At 43.4% G+C, this 24,174-nt stretch overlaps 1 protein-coding gene across 3 annotated transcripts in view; it reads left to right on the top strand.

Annotated features, from left to right (window-relative positions):
- The window catches only part of Grk5 (G protein-coupled receptor kinase 5), a 229,731-nt gene that overhangs the window by 178,375 nt on the left and 27,182 nt on the right, over nucleotides 1-24,174 (top strand). For all 3 annotated transcript variants that reach the window (XM_048423316.3, XM_048423315.3, XM_048423317.3), the window contains 5 exons: nucleotides 14,483-14,583; nucleotides 15,630-15,722; nucleotides 18,849-18,912; nucleotides 19,791-19,931; nucleotides 23,828-24,018. In XM_048423316.3, the coding sequence (XP_048279273.1) occupies nucleotides 14,483-14,583; nucleotides 15,630-15,722; nucleotides 18,849-18,912; nucleotides 19,791-19,931; nucleotides 23,828-24,018 (590 nt within the window). The remainder of the gene's footprint in view (nucleotides 1-14,482; nucleotides 14,584-15,629; nucleotides 15,723-18,848; nucleotides 18,913-19,790; nucleotides 19,932-23,827; nucleotides 24,019-24,174) is intronic.

Raw genomic sequence — 24,174 nt, 5'->3', positions numbered from 1 at the left:
CTTAACCCAGTTGAAAATTACTGATCTAAGCCAGATTGTTTATTTCCTACATGAAGAAACAGGCCCAGAGAAGCTTGAAAGAGGAGACTAGAATCACCCTTGCAGAACTTTGCAAGACCCTGGGCAAGAAACATGAATAAATAACATCAAAAGTGCACTGCTTGACTTTGTTTTCGTCTTCCACCATAGGTGGCCTGCATCTGGGCCCAGATTCCCCACAGACTGTTCATTTGTGGTCAGTAAGTGTCTAAATGCTGTGCCATGTGTAGTGCTTGAGCTTACTGGAGTAGGCAGCTGGTGCCACACCATCCACATCTACATGTTGAATTTATTCTCTCTTACCAAAAGTGGGTTTTCATGTTGGAGGTGGGAAGGAGAAGCATTAATTACTGTACAGTACATGGGACTTTATGCTCTTAGCGCGTTCCAGTTTCCATATAATCCTCAATGAAAAACAACAGTTGTCTCCATTTTACCCTAAACCACATTGTTTAGTAATAATGAAGAAGGGGAAACTGTAAGCAGGGACTCAAATATGTGTCTGAAAATGTCCAGATTGCATTATTTACAATTGGACTAGAATCCCAGTGTCCATAAACATATAAATAAATAGATAAAATACACTATATACATATAGTGGCTTATTTAATTCCACCAAATTCTGATACATACTACAACATGGATGAAGCTCAAAAACCTTGAACTAAGTGAAAGATGCCAGATTTAAAAGAATGTGTGTGAAAGAGTGAAATCAACACCACTGAACTGTACTCTTAAAAATGATTAAGATAGCATATTTGTAAAAGTAGAAGAATGACAGATTAAGAGTGAGGCTGGGATGTAGCCTTATTCTGCCTAAATGTAGAGTCTGGGCTCTTTGATGTTTGGGCTTCTCAGAATTTAACACACAACAAAATTATTCCCTGAATCCGTTTCCTGGGTGCAGCTAGAGTGACAAGGCACTAAGAATGATCAAGTCTCAATGTGACGTGGGGCTGTTGTCTTTAGCTTGCCCGTGCTGATTGGACTCCTCTGTCCCTAAGTCTGAACTTCTGTTCCACTTGAAGTGCATCTTTATAATTTTCTCTTGTAAAGTCTTCCTGCACAAATTGTTCTTTATTCATAAATATCTCTGACTCCTGAACAGTTTTTCCTGGAAACAGAATTGTCTTTGTCTACAGCCTTGTTTCATTTCAGCTTCTCATAGCAAGATGAAGCAGGTCCCTTAGGGCTTTTTTCCTTTTTTGTGACCTTTCAGGTCAGAAAATTGGGCATCCCTTTGCGCCTCATCCGGCCATCTCTGCTTCTGCTCTCCTTTCTTCTCTGTGTGTTTCCTGTCTAGAATTCCATTTTGGGTATCTACTTCTTGAGCATACCTGCCCCAGCTGTCTTGGGTGGGCAGGACACTGATCCTAGTAGTACCTGTGCTTGGCTGACTCCCTGTATATCTCACCTTCACACCCGTATCTGCAGGCCTTGAACGCAGACATGACATTTAATAGGCATAGGGATTACTGTCCCTCCTTCATCTTAACATCCACAGATTAAAATCTTTACTAGAAAAACTAGCCCACTTTCAAATGGAGACTGGATTGGAAGCTATGGAACAGGAGGACAGTGACTATTCTAGAAGACAGAAAATCAGCTGGCTGTGTCTTCACCTCTCACGCATAAAACCTAAGGAACTCTTCTGAAGGAACATTCTACACTTCAGCCCCTTGGTACCAGACTGCCAATTGCGAAGAACCTGCATGAGATGGCATTGGCTCATGCAGAGCAAAACTGACTGAGTACAAACCACAAGGAAGAACCCCTTCTGCCCCAGCAACTTCTCTGGGGTTGCAAGCCCCATGTGCAAAGCCTGTGTAAATATCTCTGGTTACACACTTCGCTTCACAGGTCACAACTGGGTATTATCAAATTGACAGAGCTCAGCTGGCCTCTCATTCCATGTCTGGGCACACTGCATTTTGTTAATTATCGTCTTTTGCTTCTGACGTAAAGGGTCGAGGTCTGGGTCAGAGTCAGTGTGGTTTCCTTTCCTTCTCATTAGTGCTATCCATATCCCAGGGCCTCTGGTTAAATTCCAGTACTATTTAAAATGTTCTCTGTCTCTCTCTGTTGCTCAAGAATCTTTCATTCTGATTTCTGTGAAGACACTTGGAAAGCCGAGAAAATGTGTGTCTAGATCTGTTGAACCCAGTGAGTGTTCTCCTGAGAGCCATGTCTATTTCCCAGGGGTTCTGTGTTCTTCTTTGTTTTCCAAAGGAACGACATAGATCCCAGTGGCCTAGTCAGTAGGGCTTGTTCCTCGTTCTTTCTTGTCTTCACATCATCACCTGCTCTCAGTTAGGTTTCTTATAGGTTTCTATTCTCTGAAAGTTGCACAGAAATACATCAGTTTGTCCTAAGGAGAAAATTAATTCTTCCAGAACTTCGGTTTTCTTTAAACCCTTCCCAGAACACAGACACTAGAAATGGAAAAATGAAGGGAACTCTTTACTGCCTACTCAACCCCTTCATCTTTAGGCATGGTTGTGACTTGCCTCAGCTGTAGAACCACCTGTGTCTGATGAAACCATCTCTATAGCTCTCCCTGAGTACAAAGAGGCTGCCCACAGTTAGCCACCCACAGTCTTCATTGGTCTGTAACTACTGCTACTGGGGAACTGAGTTAACCTTTAAGCTCTTGGGCTGAGTCCTGTGATGGGGACACAGGATGGACACTCAGGGAATCTGTGGCTGATGATAGGCTTGACTCAGACCCCAGCTGGAGAAGCATCTGACTGATCACACTGTGTTTTCTACCTCTGCTTACTCTTGACCTACTAGAATTCTCATCTGTCCTCAGGGCCACCATCCATAAGGTTCAAGAGGTCACCACCCAGAGAGTCATGTGCCTGCATTGTGGTGGAATTGTGGACTTCATATAGAATATTATTATTTCCAAACCAGAGTCAGAGTGTTTCCTATGTAACACCCCCACCTGTGGGTTTTGGGCATAAGTATGACATCTGATGGGGGTGGGGAGTTCTGGTTGAATTTCTTTAAAATTAGAAGATTGCTTCCCCTCATTCATCACCACCTCCCATATATTAAAATCTTCACTGGAGTTGCCAGACATGATGGCACATGCCTTTAATTCCTTCACAGAGACAGGCAGGTTTTTGTTGAGGCCAGCTTGGTCTACAAAATGAGTTCCAGGACAGCCAGGGCTACACAGAGAAACTCTGTCTTAAAAACAAAACAAAACAAAAATCAACAAACAAAAAATTCTTCACTGGAGAAAAATCTAGCCCCTTTTCAGATGAAAAGTAGCAGGATGTTACCTTTTGGTTACTCAAACACCCAACCATATAGAGCTCAGACTCTGGATCTTTGAGATCTTTATGAAGTAGAAAGATGGCAGGTTGGGCATATCTTCCTAGACACTTGGAGACTGCTGAGGCATGAACTAGGCTCTGGACAGATGTCTGGAGAAGTGCCTGTGAGACTGGGCATGAACACTCAATAGTGGAGGCAAGGGAAAGTTCTGGTTTTATGGGGGCTGAAGCTTAAAGAATGTGGGAAAATATCCTCATTTAAGAAGATAAATAGCTGTTGTGCATGGTGGTGCACACTTTAGCACTTTGGAGGCTGAGGCAGTAGAAGCACCATTAGTTTGAGGTCAGCCTGAACGATAAGCAAGATCCTGCCTCATGGAGCTAGAGAGATGACTAAACTGTTATGTGTATTTTCTGCTCTTATTTAGGACCTGAGTTTGATTCTCAACACCCACATGGTAGCTCATACCATCTTAACTCTAGTTCCAGGGAATCTAGATTCTCTCTTATAATGAGAGCACCAGACATGTACATGATATACATATATACAAGCAGGTTAAATATTCATACACGTAAAAATAAAATAAGTCTTCAGTAAATTCTGCCTCAGAGGGGAGGAACAGAAGGAGAGAGGGCAAGAAGGAGGGAGGAAGGGAGGGATAGAGGGAGGGAGGGAGGAAACGAGCACCATATGGGGGCTACAAAGATAAATTTAGTGTTTAAGAACACTTGTTACCCTTGCAGAGGCCTTGGCCTGGGTTTCTAATACCTACACGATAGCTTAAAACCATTATCTCTAACTGTAGTTCCAGGGTATCTGACACTCTCCTCTGCTTCACAGGTACCAGACATGCACACAGTGCGCATACATACTGTAGGTAAAACACTTATAAAATAAAAATAAACTTTAGCTGGGCAGTGGTAACGCATGCCTTTAATCCCAGAGGCAGGTAGGTCTCTGTGAGTTTGAAGCCAGCCTGGTCTACAGAGCAAGTTCCAGGAAATTCAAGATTATACAGAGAAATCCTGTCTTAATAAATCTATCTATCTTTTTTTAAAAAAAGAGCACACCATGTACAAAAGTGAATAATGAAAACAAAACAAGAAATCACCAAATTCCTGGAGCCATTTCTGTTTGCTAGAAGTGTTTTTTATAGAAATTCTGTCCACAGAAACTGATTTTTCCTCCTCCTCTGAAATATTCTATAGCTCCCTAGGGCAGGAATAGAGAACTCCAAGCTTAAATCTTACTGAAGATGTTGTATGGAGGCCGCTAGTTCATTTCCAGCTGCTCAGCCACAAAATAACCACACAGAAACTATATTAACTAAATCACTGCCTGGCTCATTGCCTCTAGTCTCTTATTGGCTAACTCTTACATCTTAATTTAACCCATTTCTAGTAATCTGTGTATTATCTCGAGGCTGTGAGTTACTGTGTAAAGTTCCAGCATCTGTCTCCAGCAGGGCTACATGACTTCTCTCTTACTCCACCTTCTTTCTCCCAGCATTCAGTTAAGTTTTCCCTGCCTAGCTCTACTCTTTCCTACCTCACAGACCAAACCAGCTTCTTTATTCATTAACCAATAAAAGTAAAACACAAACAGAACCTCCCACATCATTTCCCCTTTTCTGTTTAAATAAAAAGGAAGACTTTAACTTTAACATAGTAAAATTACAAACAAGAAAATAGGTATCAAACAAGAATTATGGTTACAATATTTATATCTACTTTATCTTTTATCATAACTAAAAATTATAATTATAACTATATATTCCTCAACTCCATCAAAGACTCCAGAAGGATATAATATTACCTAAGTAAACAGAAAGTGCATTGTAAGCGGCTTCCAAAACCCTAGAATTGACAGAGACAACTCGCTGCCTGGACAGTCACCCAAAGTTCTTCTCTATCATTGGGGCATCCATCTTCAGCCTACAGGCCCATAGTATCTGGCAGACTATTCCACAAAGCAGGAAATTTCAAAGACAGTTCCACCTATATTGGCAGTTTATCTGTCAGTTTCTTCTGTGTCCTGCAGAATGTCTGGCAGGAACCCTGAAGAATGATCTCACCTTTAGGCAAGTTTAACAGTCATTTCTTTGTGAGTCCTGCATGTCCAGTTCACACAGCACACCATCAAGCAGTCCAGGAAAGAGCAGTTTCTTGCCCAAATGACTAACAAACTCCATGAGGAGCCTCTTCAATGTTCATCATCTTCTTGAAGTAATTGGTACTGCCAGGCACAGATGTGTCTCATTGTCATGAAAAGTCCTAAGTTCTTAAACATTTTTAAATGCCATATTCTGTAGTCTTTGAAAGGTTTGAAGAATGCTTATCCATCTGAAATACATCTCTGTACATCTAGAAAACCTAACTAAAATGACTACAAGCTTGACTAGCATGGATGACTATCTATTAACCTATATTTCTTAATTATACATTACATTTTTAAATGAGTTTCACAAATACAATACCTTAATCAAGATCAGAAATATACATTTAACAAAATTGACCTAAAATTTGTATCAATAAACCAAGATCCATACCGGTGCAAATCTCTATATCATATCCCTCTTTAAATGTAAACAAACATTTATAAATAATATTTGGGAATTTGGGTATCATTCTCTCCAAAGTGCTTCCTGTTTTTTGTTGGGCAAAGTAATTTTTGGGGGGTGTTCACAGTGACTTTCAGGGGGTCTTGGTCCATTAAAACACATTAGTCTAGAATTGATCCACAGGTTTTCATCTTCTGTCGAAACAAAAGCAGAACCTCTTTTCTAAAGCAACATATCCTTAGACCCAAATTTTAAAGACAAGATACTTTTAAAGTATATTTATTGGTTACCTAGCTCATTCACAGTCAACAAAATCAAAGAAAACACAATAATATTCATAATCCAGGCTCTCTATGTATTTTCCATCTTTACGTGGCTTATTATTTTTTTACTCTTATTACTTTTTAATATTTATTTTATTATCTTTACTTCTTTAATCTATAACTGTCTGTACTCTGTCCCTTTAAAGACTTTGTTTTATATTTTTCTTAACCATTTACTTCCTTTTATGACTCTATACTCTTTATCTTCTCTCTCCCAAGCCTATGTACATTTTTAAACACACTGTGTCTCATTTAAAGGTCTTTTATTTCTGAATCTCTCCTTATTGTATATCTGTAATCCTTTTCTGACCAGGATGACTTCTTAAAAAGCTAAGCACTTCTTAAAAACCTAAATGGCATCATTGCTAGGGTTAATATGGCCCTGCCTGCTTGCTCTGCCCAGTACAACATGGCGGAAGTCTGTTAGTGCCTGAGACTGTCAGGTGGGAGCCATCCTTACCACCTCAACTCTGATAACCTATGCTGGCCTATGTTGACCTATGCTGCCACCAAATAACTAGCAGCATGCTGCCCACAAACCCCATTTAAATGCTCAGCCTCCTGAAAAAGCCAGAGTTTGTACTGGCAGCATGGCCCAGAAAACCACCATTTTAAAATTGTGTGGCTTTCTTTTCTACTACTGCTGAATCAGGAAAACCTCTCTTAAAGGAGCCATGGTGTTAAGCCATGCTTAACTCTGTTTTTTTTTGTTGTTGTTGTTTGTTTTTGTATTTTTGTTTACCTAGTATTCCTTCCCAAAGTCTCTCAGGTTTTAGGTGGATTTTAGTCGACTACATTAGTACACCAATTTGTTGTTGGAGAGGTTGCTTGTTTGTTCCCAGCCCCAGACCCAAAATTATCACTCAGAAACTATATCATTTGAATCACTGCTTGGCCTATAGCTTAAGCATATTTTTAGCTAGCTCTTACATCTTAATTTAACCCATTTGTATTGATCTGTGTACTGTCACATGGCTGTGGCCTCCTGGAAAAGTTTTGGCATGTCTCTGGCGGCGGCTCCATGACTTCTCTCTGACTCTGCCTCCTTTCTCCCAGCATTCAGTTTAGTTTTCCTCACCTAGCTCTATTTTACCCTATCGTGGCTCAAGACAATTTCTTTATTAACCAGTGGTATTCATAGCATCCAGAGGGGAATCCCACATCACTGCAGGTGCTTCTGTTCCTGATTGGAGACTCCTCTTTGGTAAGCAATGAAGTTCTTCCCTTAGCACTTCAGAAGCATGATGAAGGAAAGTCACCTTTCTAGACTTCCTCTGAGTGATTGATAGCTACTAAGACACCATCGTGTTGCTCAGGACTTGGCAGCTGGCCTGCTGGGTTGATCTTGGGGATTCTGAGTGAGAAGAGAGATATTCCTGCTATGAACTACTGGATATCAACCCTAGACCTAGTGTGGAGGGTATTTTCCTTGTGAGCTGTACTGATTTATTTCCCCCCAGTGACCTAGAAAACAAAACCTTTTACTCTCTTTTGATCTGTTCTTGTTTGGGGTTTGTGGATTGCATCTCCTGCCTGACCAAAGACAGAGAGGGACTGCCCCAGATGGACAGGTGGTAGCAGCTCTAATATAGGACCCTGAGGTTTTAATTTAAAAAAAAAGGTGAAAGAGTGGCATGCTTTCTTCTGTCAGCCAGGCCTTACATCAGCCCCTAAGCAAGGCTATGCTCTCCATGAACTGCAGTCTACCAACTTTCCTCCTGTCTTCTGATCGTGGTTTGACAGCATGTGCAGTTTTGAACCAGGAGTCTAGGCTTGTAACTGGTCCCCATTATATGCTCCTACCACTCTCTGCTTTCTTCACCCAGGTCTCCTGTTCTAGCAAATGACAAGGTGGTATCTTCCAGTTGCTCAGTGGGGAAATTATTTAAAAGCTTTGGGAAATAACTCCTTATATGATCAGATGAACCCATAGTAGATATGGAACTACCATGTCTGGGCTGGAGAGCACCTGGACCCAAAAAATGTCTCCCAAAAGCAACTGCGTACTTTCTGGCCTTCAGCTACAAGTATCTGTCTGAAATTCCCCCTGACTTTCTATTTAGTTCTAAGAAAATTGGCCCTAGTTTGTCACCAAAGCAGAGGTATACCAGATGACTCCACGAAGCTAACTTCTGGTGTCTGAAGAAGGATTCTTTTTTCAAAAAATGTGGTGTCATACTTGGAACCTAGGACCTTGCAGGTAACAAGCAACACTGTACCACTGGATAACTCATAGCCTAAACACATATGTGTACATACCTTTATTTAACAAGCATATTGAGCCCCTTCTGTATTCTGAACCTCATCCATTTGTTTCAGCAGGTAGAGTTGAGAGATTTCAAGTTTGAAATTTAGGTAGACCTGAATCAAGGGTCAAGTCCACCATTTCCTGAATATTTAGTCTCTCATGAAACTTATGAAATATTCAGTTTTGGGAGACTGGAGTGAAACACCAACCTATTTTTCCCCAGCTCTCTAAGTCTCAGCATATATGCCTATGACCCTGGAGCCATGAATTATACTTTACATCATACTTTCCAAGAGAAGCAGAAATATAAATGGCTAGGAAAGTCACAGGGAGGGTCTAGAACAGTTTGGCCTCTACTCAGGACCAACAACTGTCAAGCCAGCCCTTCCCCCTGGTGCCCGTAACTGCTGCCTCCGAACCTGGGTCCTGCTGGGTGTCTGATTGCCATTCCTTCCCTACTCCTATTGCCAGGCTTCCTGTAGCTGATACAAATCCCCTCATGTCAAGGGGCATTCAGGATATATTTGTAAGAGTGTTAATTCCTTATTCCCCTCCCTGAGGAAAAACGAGGATCCTCAAAACATCTGCCTCCACCCATGTTCAACAGGACAAGCCAAACCTCTTGTTTAAAAAAAGGGAACCCCTGAGGACCCCTTTGTTCCAGAATCTTGCCTTTCTGCTGTTTTGCTTTTCCTGAGAAAGTTGGAGATTGCAAATAGTTTACATACAGAATGTCAGCTGCCCACATATGAAAATATACACATCATTAAGACCTAAGTACTTGCGTCTGGAGATAGATCAGACAGTCTCCCTAGCTGACCTTTTGTCCACTGGCAGAACCACTTCTAATGCGCATTAAATTCCTCAGGGGGATGTTTTTGTATGTTGAAACAAAACACATGTTGGACATTAGCTTGTGTGTCTGCATGCATGTCTGTTCATGCACTACATGTGACAACACCATATAAGCAACATTGATCAAAATATGAATAATATGCTATGTTTCCTTTTCCAACATCCATGGGTGTCCTAGCATGGTTTGCTCTTTGAGGTCATAGTCACAGTTTTACATGCTACTTAGGAAGGAGCTTGGTGTCCTTCACCTCCTGCCGCTGTTTAGGGATGGGGCTCTCTGGTCAAGTTGCCAAGGTTTGAAACTTAGTTTTTAAACCTGAGTTTGTGACGTTAGGCAAATCACTTAACTTCTGAGCTGTTTCTGTATCTGTAAACTAGAGATGTCAATAACAAAACTTGTCTTGAGCGGTTAGACAAGATCACACTGGACAGCCCCATACCTGGCTTGTGGTAAGGAGGTGTTGTTCATCATGCAACGGCCATGAGGACAGCGATCATGGCTGCTACCATTGGGAGCTGAGGTTAGGTAGAAGGTCCTAGTTGGTAAGAGGATTCTTTTGGCTATGGGTTCTGAAGCATCTCTTGGGTCGTGGGTACCATGATGGGTGAGAAGTTCATGGCTCGATCCTGAAGGCAGTAAGGATCATAGGTATTGTGTTATATGGTAAAACTGCTTTGAGTGCTGTGATGTCAAACCAATGGAGAAGTGATTAGAAGAATTTATGAGGGGACTCCTGGGAGGGACTTCTGGAAAGCAGAGTGATGAGGTGGAGATTTTAGGATCCAAGATGGCTAGGAATGTAAAATGCAGACAACCTGGTTTTGAATGGAGCTGATGAGGTCAAAGCTGTGTCTTCCCCATGGAACTGGACCAGAACTTAAAAGGTTCAAGTCCACAACTGGCTCAAAGGCTCCTTATCTCTACAATAAGCAATATCAGAGCACTAGGGGGCTTTTCTTTCAGTATTCCTATCTGTGCCGTGATGGGTCGAAGAGTGATCACCAAGGGATCCACTTCAAGGGTTCTTTCTAAATATCTCACCCAATTTGTAGGGTGTATATTTCCAAGATAGTTCAAAGGGGGTGCAGAGGCTGTTGATGACCACTGAGGAGATATGTGGGTGGAGGAGCCTGAAGATCCAAGTAAACCTACTTATGTAACTGATCCTCTTTTCACTTCAGCTTCTTGAAATAAGATACTTTGATGCAGAGACAACACTTTGGTTATGAGAGCCCAAGATATTTGGGCTTTTTCTGGTGTGAAAAAATTGTGATCTTTTTCCTTTTTTCTATTTCATAGGGTCTCTAGGAATAGTTAACACCATTGAGGTCATCAGTGACTCCACTTTAAAAATGTCCTCTACAGGCTCAGGACTCCACCTACCCACTATTCTTTTTATAAGTCTGCATTTTCTAGACTGGTCTTACTATGTAGCTTCAGGCCTTCAGCAAAAACTCCCTCTTCATCCCCTACATCCTCTGTCTCCCGTGAGGTCCAGCTCTTTTCTTAAACTACTCAAGGTTTCCTTCCCGAATTGATCAGTTATTCTTCCTTTTCACTGTTGTAGTAAAGGCTATACTACTGGGGTGATAGTCATCTAGGCTATTTCAACTGTTCCCCCTGGCCTCCCCACACTTGAGGACAGTGTGGTGTTCCCTGGCCTTCTCCCTCTCATTGGGAAGCAGTACTGAAGGGGCTCAATAGTGCCATCTTGTGGACCAACTGTTTAATTGATGGCTGAATTGGCAAAGGCTGACTTGGGTTTGAATCCATCTCTCCAACAGTGAGCTTGTAAACATCAGCAGAGGTCTTGGGTGTTGGAGTGATGTACACATGCTTTGTGGTTTGATAGCTGGCCTTATCCCAGGATAGACCCATGCCTCCTCTGCCCTCCTCAGTCTGCCTCCGTTCCCCAAATTCCTAGGCTTATTTCTTTTATGAGTTCAGCCCTGAAGGCTCTGTGACACTACAGGACTCTCGAGGACCAAGCGGTGTACAGTGCTGTTTCCAGGAGAAAGATTGCAACTTTCCACACACAAGCCACTAAGCCACCCCCAACCAAGCTTATACTTACTCTGTATCTATTCCATTACTTACACAGCTTCAGGATCCCCCAACTCTTTCATTCAACCAGACCACTACCTCAACCATCTCCTCTACACATTCCAAGGCCTGTGGTGCCTGCATCATGCATGGCTGGCCACCAGTGTCACACTTGAGATTTTCAGTGGTTGTGTATTTAGTTGGCATGTTGAAGCTTAGGGTCACAGAGTAGATAACACAGGGAGGTGATATCCAAAGGACAAAAGGGAGAAAAGAGGTCTAGATAGAAACAAAGGGACAAGGCCACCCACTGTCAGGGGCCTGCTCTGCTTCAGAATGTCATGGAGGATTTTTATTTTTAATGTGTGACAGTGCCTAGGAAAACTCTTACATGAAGTTTTTTCTTTTTTTCTGCATGGAGAGGTGTGTTCTGGTAAACTTAGACTTCAAGAACTGCTAGGAGCCCCAAGAACAGGAAGAGGAAGCCTCTGGGAGAGTCATGAACAAGGCAAAAAAAAAAAAAGAAAAGAAAAAGAAAAAGGCAGTGAAGAGCATAGCAGGAGGGTTCCCAGGGTTCTCAGGAGAGTTGTGCACCGACCTGGTGTCTTCTGTCTAACTCTTCTGGCAGACTCAGGCTTCCAGTCTAGATCTCTCTCTTCTTGGAATCACTGAAAAGAGGATTTGGTTTGAATCACTTAATTTCTTTAGTTGAACCAGAAGCTGAATTTAAACCCATAGTTACTAAACCAAGACATTATTATCTGTCTATTCTGTGGCTATCCTGCCAGTGCTCTTTGCTTGTGGGCAGCCAATCCCAAGTAAGAGAATTGCCTGATGTTATGTACATAAATGGGTTACCTTCAGATTCATGGCAGTCCTGCTGTCCCTGAGAAAAGAACCCTGGTGGTTACTCTCACCTACAAGTAAAGGCTGAAGAGGAGTGAAGAGGCTTCAGGCTAGGTTCTGTTTTGTCTCTGACTTTATCTTCCCAAAAGTCTTTTGAGATGGGTCCAGCCCATTTTGATCTTTTCTTCCTGTGAACTTACAGGCTGCTGGCAGACCTTAGAGTGTCTTGCTCTCTACACTAGCAGATAGATAGAGGACCATTACTTCCAGTCAGATCTCAACCAAAAGTAATCCAACCTGGGTTCAAATTTCTTCTCTACCACTTCTTGACTACATTATCTTGAGAAAATTACTTAACCTTTCTGAGCTTTCATCTTCTGCAAGGTGATGACATAGTAGTCCCTATCTCATAGAGCCAAAGTTTATATTAAATAGTAATGTGTGTCAGGCGTTCCATTCATTATTGAGCAAGGTTGGGTGTTAGTGTATGTAAAACATTGTATAGATTTTTTTTGTTGCTTTCCAATATTAGATCTGTAAATAACTTTCATTTGTTAGTAAAGAAAAGTCAGGGGTAAGAAAATGTGAAGGCTATCAAGTTCTGGTTTTAGTTCATTTTGTATAATCACCATATGTAACCAAGAGACATTGGGACTTTTCTGGTAGGGTGTCTGTCACCTTATGGCATGTCATTTGTATGGGGAAAAACACTTGAAGTCAATACCACACTGGCTTTAACTTTTTCTCTCCTACCCTCCCCATGGCAGTTGCCAGTTGGGCTGATAAGGAATAAGCTGGGTCTTGTGTATGTGAAAAACAGATAAACTCTGGTGCCTAGTACAGACAGTTTGTCAACTTGGGCCTCTCCTCTGTGAAGCTAAAGAATGGCTTCCTTCTTCCCCACAACTCCCATATCCAGCGTCTCTATGCTATCTCTGCTGACTCACACTAGGATCAAAATCAGACCCTGATCCAAGGCATTTTGTGATTGACCCTTAAGCAGTGAGCAGCCATCTGCCAGGCATAGCACCCACCTTCCCAACCCAGGTGGCCTACCAGCCAGCTCTGTTTCTCCTGAGTAAGATTTGCCTGCAGCTACTGACATGTAATTTCATTGCCTGCAGTTACTGGCTCTGAAGAGACTAAACTGCCAGAATTCCCCAACCAAATTTATCTTCTTCTTAGGGGGAAACTTTGAAAAATTCATTAATTCTCAAAGTTCAAAGAAGCCTTCATCATCTCTGGAGTACCTCCTTCCAGAGAAAGAGATGGAGCCACAGGATGGCTAAGGTCAGAGGTTAAAGGTGGCACAGGCCCCTGACTCCAGGAGGAGAGTAAACATCTTCTCTTTGGGCACAGTCTTAGGTTCTTAGGGCAGAGAATGGGAAGAGGACAGCAGTAGATCAGGCAGAGTTCACAGAAGGCAGAGGGAACTGCTACCACATAAGACAGCTCATGGTGGAAAATGTGCTCTGGTGAAAATGCCTTTACAGCCACACCACAGGCCACCTCCACCAGGGCTGGGCCTCTCCATCCAGCTGAGGAGGGAGTCCCCAAGGGGGATAAGCTCACACAGAGGGCAGGTCTGGGAAAGAAGAAATGGATTTCAGCATTTGAAACCACGAGGAACAGAAAGTCAACCACTTCCTTTATTCAGTAGGGATGTACTAGCTGCTACCTCCCCACCCCACCACCCCCAAGATCAGCTTCCTGTAGGCACTGCCTGATGAACCTTAGCTTGTGTCCTAGCCCTATAGCTACATCTTTGTAGCTGGGAGAAAAATCAAGCCATCATAATTCACATTGCATTTTTTTTTTTGGAGTCCACTTGTTGCAGTTTTCTAAAAATTTCCCAGTAATTTACTAAAATTCCACTTGAAGTTCAGCTGGTGTGTCAAATCCTGTGAACAGTTGGCAAGGGTGAATGGCAGAGAGGGAATGGGTGAAGCTGGGGCAACAAGACTCTGAAATGCAAAGAGCCCTCCATGAAGTCACATGGCGGGACATCTCACCCTATATCTGGGCTCATTCACTGCCGTCCATTTTAGAAACCTCTCTGCCACACTAAACACTGTCCATGCATTCTAGGCCAATTGTGCGTGTAGTGTTTGTATGTGTGTGTAGTGGGCGCAGACAGGGCAGGCAGCCAAATGTTGGGACAGGTATCTACATCTTTTTACCCTCACCTGGCATCTGGCTTGTCTTTGACCCTGTATCTATGGGGTAGTTCCAGCCACCTTGTTCCTCCCTCTTCACTGACAACAATACTTTCCTTTTTCTAGTCCCCAGTCTTCATAGCCCAAGTTGGCCAGGACCTGGTCTCTCAGACAGAGACGAAGCTCCTTCAGAGGCCTTGCAAGGAACTCTTCTCTGCTTGTGCTCAGTAAGTGTTCTACCCATCAGGCTCCTCCCATCTGGGAGAGTCCTGCCTATTTGAATAGGTCTTGCCTGCTGTGGAATAATGCTATTGTACACTTTTAAGATTTGTCACTTGTATTAGTTTAATAAACTACTGATTGGCCAGTAACCAGGCAGAAAGTATAGGCAGGGAGACCACTAAGAGAATTCTGGAAGGAGGAAAGGAGAGAATCAGTCACCACCCAGTTGCAGAGGAAGCAAGATGATAATGCTTCACTGAGAAAAGGTATCAAGCCATGTGGCTAAACATAGACAAGAATTATGGGTTAATTTAAGTTGTAAGAGCTAATTGATAATAAGCCTGAGCTAATAGGCCAAAGAGTTTGTAATTAATATAGTTTCTGTGTGTTTCTTTGGGACTGAATGGCTGTGGGATCAGGTGGAACAAAAACTTCTGTCTACACTTGCCTACTTGGGCAAACCTGTGCCTACCTGGGCTGACCCTTATCTATCTGGACAGACTCCCACCTATGTAGGCAAATCATGCCTACCTAGGCAGATCCTTATCCTCCTTGAAAGATAGTGTTTTTTCTTCTAGACTAAATCCAAAGCCCGGGTTCTTGGGGACTGTATCCCACTCTGTCTTTTTCCACCTATGAATCCTTGCCCCTTCTCTACCTCAGCAAGTCTGCATCTAGTCTCACTTCAGCTCATGGTCTCTTCAGAGAACTCTTCCTAAGTTGTAATTTAATATAGCTCATCTCTGAGACTGTTGACTTAATATTTGTGATTTACTGTTTTATGTTTCCATTTGCATATTTACGCCATACTCCCTGCCTTATTATAGGACCTGAAACAAATGCTGGCCCATGGCAGGCACACTGTTAGTGCTTGTAAGGTCAATCTGATTAAGCAACCATTTGAAGAACAAACAGGCCTCTGGCCAGGTGTGGAGCATCCATTGCAAGGCTTGGGTTGTTTGCATTCTGAAGGCAGTAACCCACTAGACTCTGTCTAGCTCCTTCAAGGTGTAAATTATAACATGTTCATCTTTTTGTCACTCTGGACTAGGTCTGTCCATGACTACTTGAAGGGAGACCCCTTCCATGAGTACCTGGACAGCATGTACTTCGATCGCTTTCTGCAGTGGAAATGGTTAGAAAGGTGAGTACCATGCACTCATCACATGGAAGTGTGCGAGTGTGAGGGGTAGGGTAGAGTTCATCTGTATAATTCATACAGAGATAAGATACCTTCTGTAAACTCCTGGTGATAATCAAATTGACCACTCTCCTTCCATTAATGTTTTGGGTATTCTAGAAATGCTATGGACTTATGAAAGCAAGTATTGACTGGGTTGTGCCCCCATACACATCAACTTATTTATGCTTCTTTGGTTCTCTGTCTTTCTCTATTGTATACTGTGTTCTCTCTCTCTGTCTCTCTGTCTCTCTCTCGCTCGCTCTCTCTCTCTCTCTCTCTCTCTCTCTCTCTCTCTCTCTTTTTCTCTTGTTCTGAAGATCAAACCCTGCACCTGCTAAATATATGTTGACTATACCCCCAGCCCCCAGTCTTAGGTTTTTGTGCTACCTTCCCTAAAGAATGAATAGCTTTGAACATAAAACTCTGTGTACTTTTGGCAGTACACTCTCAAAAGGCACTGATTGTAATCTGTGAGGGACTTGCTCAATTGCCCTCCAAAACAGCCACCTCCAGTTTCTAGCCCTGCCAGTGCCTGAGCCCCTGCTCCTTATATTCTGTACTGTTCTCATGTTTTCCTCCCACTACTGAGCAGTGGGGTATCTTTACTCTTTATTTCCCCCCTCACTAATTATAAGTGAGATTGGGCAACTGTCTAGTTTATTTGCTGCCCCAGTCTCTTCAGAGTTCTGTCATGGGTAGCTCTCTCTTGGGCACATATAGCCTGTCTGTTACTGACAAGAAAGCAAAAGTCATGAAAGGGATATGATTTATCTCGTCTCTGACTAGGCCAGTCAATTCTGAGGGGCTAGAAGAAATATTCCAGTCTCATTTTATGACTAACAGAGTTTATACCTGGCTTAAAGCATTCCTGGATAGACTGGGAATGAAAGTGTCCCCTCAGGTCGGAGTCTCTTCCACAGAAGTTTGGTATCCCAGTGGTATGCTCCATACTCAGAGAAGGAAGCTGTATTATTCTCGTGGACTGTACATGTACAGCACTCATGGGCCAAGTCCCTCACAGATAGTTAAAGGCTATGGGCCAGGAGCCATCTCAAGGCCCCAGAGAAGACCCGTCTTCTATGCATACTTCAGAACACTCTTCATGGAAGCAACCTGCTTAAAGCCACTGTTTTTCTATCCTGACCAGTGAGAATGACCTGACCAGGTCTCACCTTTGTTCATGGCAGCACTGGGATCCAAGACTTCAACATACAAACCTTGGGGACACAGTTTTACATTCAATCAATGACAGCGCTCACAAGCAAGGCACATCTAGCTATAGGTGTGGTCAGCTTGAAGATCCCCAGAACAGCCCTGTTCTTTATTACAAATAATGACATCTACTACAAAAGCAACTTATGAGAAGCTTTGGTATGGATACGTTTTCCTTCTCATTAAATCCATTTTATTGAAGATGGAAGGCCTAGAAAGTCTGGTGGGTTGGCTCTCGGCTACACAGCAAAGAACTGGCGAAGGCCAGAATCTGAATACGAAGTCTTTCAAGCCCTTGGTTCTCATTCTACCCAGCAGTCCAATTCTAATTGATTCTTGGCTGTGGCCACTGGCTTTCTTTTTATTTATCTGCACTAGCTTCATGAAATGAACATTTTGATTACTACAAAGTTAAGAATATACCCTTTGGAAGGTACTAAGTTCTTAGAGCCAATAAGATAGGATCCTAGATTAGGAATGCCCCACATCACTGATGACACCCCACCTCTCCAATGTTTTCCCCTCAATCATGACATATTTAAACTGTGTTACTGAAATATTAAGGGGAATTTTCCCTCCCAGGGTTAGCCAAGAATTTCCTAGGAAATTGCAGAACAATCATTTTATAGTAGAGGACCTCTGCAATAGTGGTGACTGACTGTTTATTCTCCAGGCATTGTAAACGGTTATGCCAATATAAACTTTTCTGCCCTAATGTTGTGGTTGTTGGAAAGGCTTCTTGCCCTGTATCAGATGGTAGCTCTTAGTAGGCTTCTCTGGACACCTGAGATGCCTTAGTGCTAAGTAGGAGGCCAGGTACTGAGGGTTTCTGTGACATGGTGTCTTGTCAGTCCTCCTCCTCAAATGGACCCAGCTTTTTGACCCAGTTCAGTCTCCTCTAGCCTCTGTCCTGCTCAGAAATTTTATAGGGCATGGAGTGTGTGTGTGTGTGTGTGTGTAAGAGAGAGAGAGAGGGAGAGAGAGAGAGAGAGAGAGAGAGAGAGAGAGAGAGAGAGAGAGAGAGAGAGAATAGCCCTTGTGCTTCAAGAGGTGGTTTCCCATGTTACATTGATAAGTCCTTGCCAACCAGGACTTATCAGGACTTATCAGGTAAAAAACAAGCTTTTTACCCTGGAGTTCTTGGCATCTATTTGGGAATTAGGATGCTGAAGACAAAAAATGATGGGTATTTTATCACCACCTCTTTGGCCATCCATGGTATTCTAGTGTCCTGGATGGATGGAAATATAGCAAAGCAGTCCCTTTGAAGGAACGTTTAAGAGCTGATGATCACAGAGTACCTGAAACAGACCTATAACCAGCAACATTTGCTCTAAGCAAGGTGCACTCGCTCATGAGTGCCCAGAATAGCAAGTATGGGCACCTGCTGAACAAACTGAGCTCTACAGGTGTAGGGAGATCTGTATGTTCTTATGTGGCCTCTGCCATACACACACACACACACACACATATGTACACATACATACCATATGAAGCAGAGTTCCCTTTTGGGTATGGCCACAGACTGTAAGTTTGGGAGAGAGCAAAGGGATGTTGTCAGTGGGAGGGTAGCAACTAGGGAGCCTTTGGTTGCCTGGGTCAGACTGAGTTCCTCCAGAGAGAAGTCCTGACTCAACCTGGCTAAGCACTTTGGGCTTATTCTTCCAAACCTTCTCTTTGTCCTTCTCAGAAAGCCAGGGTGGCTCAGCCCCTAGCTGCCCAGGATCCAGAGCCAACGGTCTGAGTCTCTAGTATAGCCTCAGAGGAAGGCATTGCATGTCCTTGGCTTGTTCCTTGCCAGCCACCTTATCTGTTTCTTATGGGTCTTAAGTCTTACCTTCAGGATGTCAATGTCAGAATCTTGATATTTTTCAGGCAACCAGTGACCAAAAATACTTTCCGGCAGTACCGAGTGCTGGGCAAAGGGGGCTTTGGAGAGGTGAGTGAAAATCTTCATTAAAGGGTCTGGCCTCTGCTCCCTTTCCTCACTCCTTTTAGATCAGTAGTGCTTTCAGAAGGATCTTCTTGTTCTGCCCTGGCCCTCTGCTAGCAGAGAGGTCTGGTAGCAAGGGGTCTGGCCTGGGTGTGGACATATTTGTGAGAGAGAACGGAGAGTAGTAAGAGCCTTTGCTGCCCTGTGAGGGCAGGTGAAGTGGAGGTTCTTTCCACAACATCAAGTGTGGGCTTCAAGGAAAGGATGGGTCCCCTGGGTTGTGTATGAGGAGGTATGAGGGCACTGAACAACCTTGGCCAATGAGGGGTCCAGGTAATACTGCTAATGTATCTTGTTACAGGAATAGAGATTTAATAATGTTATGTGGTCTTCTCAATATTTGAGGTCAGCCTTGTTTCCATTTTGGAGCCAAGGAAAACTGTTCAGAAAAGACTGGTGACTTAGGCAAGGTCATACTCTTCCCATTTTCTGAATTGTAAAGTTAGGGTTCGTGAAGGTCTTCTTTCACTGTACTTCCAAAACAAGCTCTTTAGCTGGCAGGAAAAAACTCACTTGTGCCTGATGTGGGAATCAGAGGTAGCACTTGATGCCTCAGCCAGTCATCTGACTTTATGCTGTGGTCATTTTAGTACCTTCAAGGCCAGGAGCCTTCTCAGGGGAGGAGGCGCCTTAGAGCTAGTTCATGAAGACAGAGTCCAGGCAGTGCTGGGTACAGAGCCAGATGTCCTGAAGTCCAACAACCACAGGTCAAACCTGCTGGCTTTGAACCCACCAGCTCTAGCTCCAGAGACCTGACATCCTGGCCTTGGAGTTGGGTAAACCACTTTAGTATCATATAACCTTAGTGTCTGCTTCTCCTGTAGGTCTGTGCCTGCCAGGTTCGGGCCACAGGAAAAATGTATGCTTGCAAACGCTTAGAGAAGAAGAGGATCAAAAAGAGGAAAGGAGAGTCCATGGCACTCAATGAGAAGCAGATTCTTGAGAAAGTCAACAGCCAGTTTGTGGTGAGTGTTCAGGGCCCAGCCACAGGCCCACTCTTGTGGTGACTGGGACTTCCTTCCCTTGGTCCTCCAATGCAGTGAGTCCCCACTTCTGGGATCCCTGTTCTCCAAGGCCACCTTATAAACTCCTCAGTGAACAAAACAAGATTACTATTGACCTAGACAAGGATCTCTGGGTTCTATGGATGCTGTTGTCTGGTTTTACTGTGGTGGAGACCATCCTGGTGAAGTTTCTTAGAGAGATGCTATTTTGTGTGTATGCCTCCAGGTCAGTCTAGACAAGACTCTGCCCAAATAATAAATTATCCCTAACTTTAATTAGCTAGACACAACAAAAGCTTATCTTTCAGCCACATAAAGTCCAGTCAGATTGACCTACCCTCTTCACTTACTGATTACCCTAACCAAAGCCAGGAAAGAATGCTGAGGCGGGGGGTCTCTGTTGGGACCTCTCACTATCCCTGCTTGACTAGTATTCCATGTTTCCACCCACAATCCACTGGTCACAGCTAGTCATCTCAGGATGAGGCAGAAGAGGCTGGGGAGTATGGAGGTATATGGGTATTTGGTAAGCTCTAAATGTTTCTTCCACATGTTATTATAAAAACTAAAATATGTGAGAGGTAAAATTCAAATGTCACAGACAGATATACAATAAATACAAATAACTCCCTCTATGGGTAATCATTCCATGCATACTTTATTCATATATAGGCTTTATTATTTTTTAGCTAACAGGACTGTCCTCTACATATTATGCTATGATAGTTTTTACCCTGAAGTTGACCTTTTTCTCCTCTATCTATACCAACAGCCTAGCCATTCCCTTAAAAAACAAAAAAACAAAACTATACATCTCTGCTTTGGGTTTTTTGTTTTGTTTTGTTTTTCCTTTTTATTATTATTTTATTTTATTACTTTTAAAAATACCAATTCAAATTCCCACTTTCTTCCTTCCCAGTCCCTTCCCACTCCCTCCACACACCCTCCCCACATCCCATTCCAATCTTAAGAGAGGGCAAGGCACTCTGCCCTGTGGAAAGTCCAAGAACCTCCCCACTACATCCAGGTTGAGCAAGGTATACATTCAAAGAGACTAGGATCCCCAAAAGTCAGTACATGAAGTAGAGACAAATCCCGGTGCCATTGTCATTGGCCCCTCAGTCTGCCCCAACTGTCAACCACATTCAGAGGGACTAGTTTGATCTCATGCTCATTCATTCCCAATCCAGTTGGAGTTGGTGAGCTTCCATTAGCTCAGGCACATTGTCTCAGTGGGTGAACCCCTTATGGTCCTGACTTCCTTGCTCGTACTCTCCATCCTTCCGCTCTTCAACTGGACCTTGGGAGCTCAGTCCAGTGCTCCGATATGGGTCTCTGCCTCTGTTTCCATCTGTTGTTGGACGAAGATTCTATGGTGATATTTAAGATAATCGTCAGTTTGACTACAGGGCAAGGCCAGTTCAGGCACCCCCTCTTCTATTGCTTAGGGTCTTAGCTGGGGTCATCCTTGTGGATTCTGGGAATTTTTCTAAGGCCAGGCTTCTTGCTAATCCCCAAATGGCTCCCTCAATTAAGATACCTCTTTCCTTTCTCTCATATCTGTCCTTCTCCATCTCAGCTATTCTTTTCCCTCAAGCTTTTCCCAATATTCCCCTTCCCCCTCCACTTCCCCTTCTTCTCTTCCTTCTAACCCTTGCCCCCTTGCTCCCAAATTTTGTCAGGCAATCTTGTCTGCTTCCAGTTTCCAGGTAGATCTATATATATATATATATATATATATATATATATATATATATATATATATATATTTATTTTGGGGTTCACCTTATTACTTAGCTTCTCTAGTATCATGAACTATAGGCTCAATGTCCTTTGTTTATGGCTAGAATCCACTAATGAGTGAGTCCATACCATATTCATATTTTTGGATCTGGGTTATCTCACTCAGGATAGTGTTTTCTACTTTCATCTATTTGTATGCAAAATTCAAGATGTCTTTTTTTTTTTTTACTGCTGAGTACTACTCTAATATGTAGATTTGCCACACTTACTTTATCCATTCTTCCATTGAGGGGCATCTAGGTTGTTTCCAGGTTCTGGCTATTACAACTAATGCTGCTATGAACATAGTTGAACAAATGCTTTTGTAGTATGGTTGGACATCTCTTGGGTATATTCCCAAGAGTGGTATTGCTGGATCTTGAGGTAGGTTGACTCTCAATTTTCTGAGAACTGCCACACTGATTTCCAAAGTGTTTGCACAAGTTTGCATTCCCACCAGCAATGAATGACCATTATTCCACATCCTCTCCAGCATAAGCTATCATCACAGACCCCAGCTGTAGCAGGAACACAGACCCAGACATGACCATCAGCAGCAGTTCATTCCCAACATCATTACTGCCCTGGTGGCAGCACAGGCCACCTAGATCAGTATGGACCCAGTAGCAGCAAGGCCCTCGAACACCAGTGTGGTTTCAATGGCTATCCAGACCCTGGGCTTCCGCCTAGCCCTGGACGTCTATGTGAACTTTGGTGTTACTATGTGCCATGAACATCAACACAGAACCTGACTGTGGTAGGACCACGGACCCAGACATAGTTTTTGGTAGCAGCCCAGGACTGGATGTCACTATGGCCTCAATTGGCAATGCAGGCCACCCAAATTTGCATGGTTCCAGGTGGCAGCCCAGACCCCTGGCATCGACATGGCCTTTGATGCTATCAGAAGCCATGGGCATCAGCACAGACCCTGTCTGTGGCATCTTGATGCTGCTCAGTGGAACCCTTATCCGTGACAGGGGTGCTGGTGGGTCCTACTCTGAAAAGCATGGTATGTCTGACAAGCCTGGGCTGGCACATCTTCAAGGTCCATTGGTTTTGATGGCTACACCTTCTTTAAGTGGATTCCATTCACTACCTGTGGCAGAGAGTTCCCACAATAATACTTGGTGTCAACTTTTGTCACTATAACAAAATATCTGAGACATTTAACTAATAAAAAACACTGATTTATTTTAGCTCCCAATTCTGGAACTTCCTATCCAACATCAAGTAGCCCTGTTGTTGTAGGATTTACACCAAAAACAAAGTAGAATTGAGAGACAAGAGGTCACCAGGTCTCACAGTCCCCTTCTAGGATACCCCCAATGATCTAAGGTCCTCTCCCTTCATCTCCTAGTAGCACCACTGTGGGTCCTGGAGCCTTCCTGGGGCTCACCTGGGCAGGTGCAGAGGGAAGAGGGTCAACTCCAGTCGTTGGTGATAGAACCCAGTGCGCTTGCCACCTCTGCTACCAGACTGTCTCCTTTCCTCAGAAATAACTCCTATTCTTCCTGATGTTTACATCCTATCCTCAGCCTGGCCATCAGTGGCCGATTTCATTTGTACAATTTCCCAAAGTGGAGACAACAGCATAGTGTAAATTGCCTTAACCCAGCACCACCTGCCTCATTCTCTACATCGTAGGTATCTGGAATCCACCAGATCCACATCTGTTGACGTATCTTTCACAGATTTTTTTGCCAGGTCCTTACTGCTCCAAAGTTTTACTTCCCCTCCTACAGCATAAAGGGCCACTATGCTTTGCTTTTCTGACCAGCCAAATAGGCAACATCCGGTTTTAACAAACCAATGTATGCACATGTTTTTGTAGTTTGGAAGCTCTAAGCCCTTTACTTTGATCCACTTGTCAGAAGATCTGAGCTTGAGTTCTTTCTTTGCTGGCTGTGAGGGAAAGCAGGCAGGGTCAGCGAGGGGAGAATTAGGCACAGGGTATGAGCTGCTTTGTCCCTTCCACTCCCCTCTACCTCCTAGTGTTAATGATCCAAAAGAAGGAAGTATTAGTCAGTGACAGTTGCTGTGACCTTATTATAGTGCTGCTCTTGTGTTCACAGGTCAACCTGGCCTATGCCTATGAGACCAAAGATGCACTGTGCCTGGTCCTGACCATCATGAATGGTGGTGATCTGAAGTTTCACATCTACAACATGGGGAACCCTGGCTTTGAAGAAGAGCGAGCCTTGTTTTACGCAGCTGAGATCCTCTGTGGCCTAGAAGACTTACACCGTGAGAACACTGTCTATAGGTGAGCAGTGCTCCTAGAGTATGGCCCAGGGATGCTCAGTGAATCCTTGAATCAGTCCCAGTAAGATATGGGAAGAGTTACTGTCTGTAACATGAGGGCCGGCTCTTTCGGGGTATCTCTCCCGACCGGTACCCCACAGCTGGCAAGCCCCCAAAT

This window comes from Myodes glareolus, chromosome 7, assembly GCF_982192425.1.
Source record: "Myodes glareolus chromosome 7, mMyoGla1.1, whole genome shotgun sequence".
NCBI classification, from domain to species: Eukaryota; Metazoa; Chordata; class Mammalia; order Rodentia; family Cricetidae; genus Myodes; species Myodes glareolus.
The sequence above is the reverse complement of the archived record's forward strand: the minus strand, read 5'-3'. Positions and strand labels throughout refer to the sequence as shown.